A 5,545-nucleotide genomic window follows, 5' to 3' on the forward strand; every position below is an offset into this window, starting at 1 on the left:
CCAGGATGGTGGGCTGATGCCTGCAGCACTGTGCCTCCCCAGGCATACATGTCATCTGGCCACTTTCCTTCTGCACACGTCCAGCTGTTCCAGCTGCAACCACACCTGGGTGAGGGCAGGACAGAGGGTGGCTTTCTGTGGCTTGTGGGGCCCAGGATGCTCTCAGGCAGAGGAGAGGTTGCAGCCTCACCTGGTGCAGGGCTTCCACCACGCGCACCACGTCGTAGAAGATGACCACGGTCTCCCGCTCGCTGAGCCTCTTCTCCTTGATGACGTAGTGCTGCAGGTTGATCAGGTCGGCGGTCTTGTCGCTGAAGTCGTGTGCACAGAGGCAGTCCAGAACAAGGCAGATGCGCTTCTTTGTCTTCTTAACCATTCGGCTGGATTCTGTGTCCTCAACGATTTCACAGGTACGGTCCTGGGAGGCAAGGGGGCTGATGGAACTGGGGCCAGGGCTTTGGGACTCTCCTCTGGAGCCAAACACACAAAGCAATGAGGGAGCCAGGGAGAAGCCTGCATGTGTGTGGGTGATGAAGGCCTGAGGCCTGGGCAGCATGGACCATGGGGCAATGCCTGGCTTCCCATGTACCAGTGCCAGGCCGAGCAGGGGATGAGGTTACAGTAGCTCATGTGCAAGATTCATGCTTTGACTCTAATACTAAGGGTTTGGATCAGGGCTGAGCATTTAAAGCCAAAGGGTCCCCTGAGTCCAGAGTAGAGGCTGTAAACCCAGGACCATGGACACCTTCCCCTCCGCGGCACTCCAGGGATCCCAGCAACGACCACAGCACACTTCCTTCCAATGTCCAAGTGGTGGCTGTGGTGTTTTGTGTGTCCCAGACAACTGTTCCACATGGAAGAGGGACTCATGGGCAGTCTCTGGCTCCTCACCTACAAATGGGAGCCGGTAACCCCTGCCTCACAGGTCCCTGGGAATAAGACAACCAGACTGAGTGCCAGTCCCCCGCCCCAGCCACGGCTCAGTAGGTGGGCCCTGCTACCAACACCATGGTGGCAAGTTCTGCACCCACTCCCTTGCTGAAAAGACATTTTAAGTAAGAAAAAAACAGGCTCAACATGGGGACCTTCATCCTACCAGCGTGAGGAGGCCCTCGGTGTCATCCAGCCCCTGGGAGCTCCTGGGGACTGAACATCCACACTCTGATTCTCCCTTCCCCAGAGACCCAAGTGTCTGGCACGCAGCTGACTCTAGAAACACTAATCACCCAGGTTCTCTTGTCTACAATGATATGGCCCAGGCCAAGCTTTGGAAGCTGGCAGAAATGAAGTACTAAGAAATCACAATCTCCCTCAGTTTGACTTCATGCTTAAGGGAAACACTAGTTTTCAGAGTTGCCTAATGATACAGAGTTGCCTGTAATTGTGCCTCAGAACGAAGACCTGAGTGGGGTGTATGTGTGGGGTGAGAGGCATTCTAATTTATTTTATTTCTGAAATCAAGCCGACAAGGAGTTTTTACTGCCTGAAATAACAGCCACGATGAGAGTGCAAATGGGGCAGCTCGGGGCTTTGCACACTCATTCATCTTCCCACCACTGAACAAGGTGGGCATCACTGTCGTTATCCTCATGTCAAAGATGAGGAATCTGAGGCCAGGGGACCTGAGTGACTTGCCCGAGGTCACACAACCTGAACCCAGGACTGCTGGCTCCAAAACTTGTGTGCACCCCCTGCCACCATGCAGCCTTTCCTGCACCAGGTCCATCGGAGCAAGAAGGGGCCCTGGCCAGTGCGGCTGGCTAAGGGCACTGCAGAGGCTCTGCTGAGTCCTGAGTAGGTGGCCTCCTGGGCATCTGAGCTGCTTCTCTACTTCTGAAGACACAATTTCAGTTCCGCCCCGAGGAGGGCACTTTTCAGGGTACACATTGCTAATTAGCACCTTTCCTGAGGACCTGGGACATCGGGGCACGGGCTCAGGGACACTTGTTGAACAAACTGGAATGCCTGGGCGGACAGGACTGTTGGTGCCAAAACAACTGAGGTGGCTCCAAGTGCCCGTTCTTCCTCACAGCCCTCCCTTCTACCCTGGCCAGGCCAATTCCTGACAAAACAGTAGAATGAGCCTGTGTCTTTAAGTGACTTCCTGCTTTCCTCTTTTCTCAGAAAATCAGCTTTTTAAAGAAAGTCTGTAAGATGCGAACTGTGTGGCTTCCTGCTAGGCTGTGATCATCACAGCAGGATTGCGGGGCTGACCCAGTCTGACCTCTAGCCCAGTGGTCACCAACCGGTGATCCGTGAGGTCCGAAAGGTTGGCGACTGCTGCTCTAGCCCGCCCGGCCCAGAAAGTCATGACATACCCAGCACGCAGGGGTCACAAGGGTGAGCTGCTCCAAGAACTGGTGTGGCCCTAGCAAGTGCCAGCCCAGAGTGGGGGGTCAGGGAAAGGAGGGAACAGGCAGCCACTCACCTGGAAGAGCCCGTGGTGGTGAACCACGCCATCCTGTGTGTGGAGGAGGGAGAGCAGAGAGTACTCGGTGTGTAACAGCATCTTGCCTTGCCTCTCCTCTTGGCTTTCTATTCCTTGGTCCCCCCTCTCCTCAAGGGTAAGGATCTTTAGGAAGGCACACACACACAAAAAAAGAAAAACAACCCAAAAAACCTTACTTTATAGAGCAGAGTGACCAGAACAGGAAAAGCAGGGGGTCACATTCTCCCATGCAATACTTGCACACACACACTCACACACACATCTACGAAGTGCAACAGTTTTTCTTAATGTGATGGCAATGTAATTTATGCACAGATAAAGCTCGTTAAATCAAGAGTTGTTCAGAGAGAGGCTGTGAACTTGATTGTTTCTCAGGAAGAAATAGTGCCACTCTTGCTCACAAGTGGTGCAGGTGCGAAGGGAGAGAAAAGGGAGCCAGGCTGGCAGGATGGCCCGAGTCCCCGAGACCCTGGCCTCAGGTGCCTCACTTACCTTCAGCTGATAGAAGTCATCTGTGCCATCTTTCCTCGCCAGACACTGCACAATGCTTGGCACCGGTGAGTTGCCCAGACGGGGACCTGCAGCACAGAGATCAGCTGGCTTACTGCTCAAAAGCCTATCTATAGTGGCACCATCACCACCTGGTCTTCGGCTCGTTCTTCTCCTCAGAGGGCACCACTCAACTCACCCCACAACAGCTCTCCTGGGGGAGAGTTTTCATGGTCTCCCCTCCAAAAATGGAGGGCATGTGTGCATCTGCCTGAGGTACACTTGGCTTTTACAGTCCCATTCTAAAAAAGAGGGGTTTTCAACAGTGGGTGCAGGCTGGACTCTGAGGAGCATGTGTCAAAAAAAGAGCTCCTGGCTGCAACGTGCCCCTCTGAATCAGCAACTCCAGGGTGAGAATCCAGGAAACCACAGCTCTGACAGGTTCCCACAGTAGCCTGATATAGCCACCTGGCCCCGGTCCAAGGACCAGCTTTTGGGAACTTGTGTATTTCTGGAGAAGTATACTGCTTGTCCTGTGAGAGCACCCTGCCTGAGCTTTCAGGGCATAAAGCCGATGATGTCACCATGTCACTGCACTGCTAACAACTCGTAACAGTGCTCCACAGCTCTTACTATGCAATCAAAACTCCTTTTTGGACATCCAAGGTCATGCATGATTTGGTTCCTACCCATCTTCCTACCTGGTTGTATTTCCCCACTCCACTCACCACACTCTAGCTCAGTGGTCAGCAAACTGTGGCTCGGCAAACCGCGGCTCGTGAGCCACATGCAGCTCTTTGGCCCCTTGAGTGTGGCTCTTCCACAAAATACCGACTTCTGCGCATGGGCCACGAAGTTTCAATCGCACTGTACGTGCGCGCCCGCACGTGGTATTTTGTGGAAGAGCCACACTCAAGGGGCCAAAGAGCCACATGTGGCTCACGAGCCGCGATTTGCCGACCACGGCTCTAGCTACACTGGCTTCTTAATTCCTAAGACAGTAAGGCCTTTCCTGCCTCTGGGCTTTTGCATTTGCTGTTCCTTCTGTCTAGAATGCTTTACCCCTGCTTTTCACATGGTTGGCTCCTTCTTATCCTCAGCTGTCAGCTCAATGTCATCTCCTATACAGAACCTTCCTTGTCTATACTATCTCCTGGCCCTTCTTACTCACATCACCTTGTTTACTTCCTTAAAGGCACCTACCGGGCCTTCCAGTGATGATCTTGTGTGTTGTTTACTGTTTCTTTTTGTAACTAGAATGTTAAGTTCTGTGAGGGCAGGAACTGGTCTGTCACATTCACTGCTGCACCTCTGTAAACAGCACAGGTCTGGCCAGAGTGAGCACCATTGACTCACTGAATGACTGCAGCTGGAACTCTCTTGTATCCATAAGTCCAGATGTTGTTCCCCCAGCAAAACTCACACCCAGCCTCTGGCTGCTAGGGAGTCAGGGTCCTCAGAGCCCACCCCACCTGCAACCCTGAGCATAAGCAACCGGGACTTGCTGGACCTCTAACATCACGCAGAAGGCCCAGCTGCTCCTCGGGACCACTGGGAATACCCAATTCTACAGGATTTCTGTGCCAACTTTACAGGAAGTTTCAGGGGCTAACTGTGTGAAATTAATTATGCTCTCCAAGAGTGGTCCACAAAGTGACTTGGATGGCCCTTGGGATTCAATGCAGCTTGTGTGTTTCCCATGGGCGACATCGTAGGGAACAGATAGTCTAGCTCTCAGCTAAGACTGATCTAAGGCTGGTGCCTCTACAACAAAGGTGACAATTCTTGGTACAGGGTGACCTAAAGCTCTGGGTCTCCCACTGCCATAAACAGACTCTAGTTAAGGCGGTGAGGCTGGGCCAGACCCAGGGTAGGTTAGGACCCCACACTGTGGTGGGTGTGTCACTTCACTCTGCACGTCAGCAGGTCAGACTGTGCATACCAGTGCGCCCTGACCCTGCCCCAGCACCCACTCACCCAGAAGGGAGAGGCTTACCCAGGATGAACGGTCCAGCTCTCTTCGCATTATTTCCAGAAATCCCACTTCCTAGAGCTTTCGCCCTGGCCGACGTTTCCCCAGCCCCTCTGTCTGATGCTCTCCGCTTCATCCTCAGCTCTAGACAAGACAGAAAGAGCCCCTCTCACTGAGCAAGTCAGCGCATTTCCTTACGCTAACCCAGCCTCCAAGTCTCTGACTTGGGGATGCGTCACACAGCTGCTGCTGCTGCTGTCGCTGCCACCTCCTCCCCCTCCCAGAGGAGAACTGAAGGTTCCCGATGACAAAGAACCAGGGCTCCTTTACTTGGGATTAATTAGGGGCTTGAGGGAGTGTACTGGTTACCGAGGTGGGCAGCCAGCTTGCCCTCAAAGGGGCCAGTAAAATGCAGAGAGAACACTGGGCTTTGTGCATATGCAAATTGGGTTCCCCAAGAGATCACCACAGAAAGGAGAGCTGGCTGAGAATTTACTATTCCCAAAGTAAGTCGCTGCCACCTCCTCCCGCTCCCAGAGGAGAACTGAAGGTTCCCGGTGACAAAGAACCAGGGCTCCTTTACTTGGGATTAATTAGGGGCTTGAGGGAGTGTACTGGTTACAGAGGTGGGCAGC

General features: G+C 53.3%; 1 protein-coding gene across 2 annotated transcripts in view; it reads right to left on the reverse strand.

The window, feature by feature from the left end:
- The window catches only part of STK40 (serine/threonine kinase 40), an 18,089-nt gene extending 13,035 nt beyond the window's left edge, over nt 1-5,054 (reverse strand). For both annotated transcript variants that reach the window (XR_001362563.1, XM_005868593.2), the window contains exons 1-4: nt 4,935-5,054; nt 2,942-3,027; nt 2,429-2,572; nt 191-418 (exon numbers count right to left, since the gene is read on the reverse strand). Coding sequence is in view for 1 of the 2 variants with exons in the window: in XM_005868593.2 (XP_005868655.1) it covers nt 191-418; nt 2,429-2,572; nt 2,942-3,027; nt 4,935-5,046 (570 nt within the window). In the remaining variant the exon portion in view is untranslated. The remainder of the gene's footprint in view (nt 1-190; nt 419-2,428; nt 2,573-2,941; nt 3,028-4,934) is intronic.
- Nucleotides 5,055-5,545: the final 491 nt, after the last annotated feature.

This window comes from Myotis brandtii, unplaced genomic scaffold (genome assembly GCF_000412655.1).
Source record: "Myotis brandtii unplaced genomic scaffold, ASM41265v1 scaffold274, whole genome shotgun sequence".
Lineage (NCBI taxonomy): Eukaryota > Metazoa > Chordata > Mammalia > Chiroptera > Vespertilionidae > Myotis > Myotis brandtii.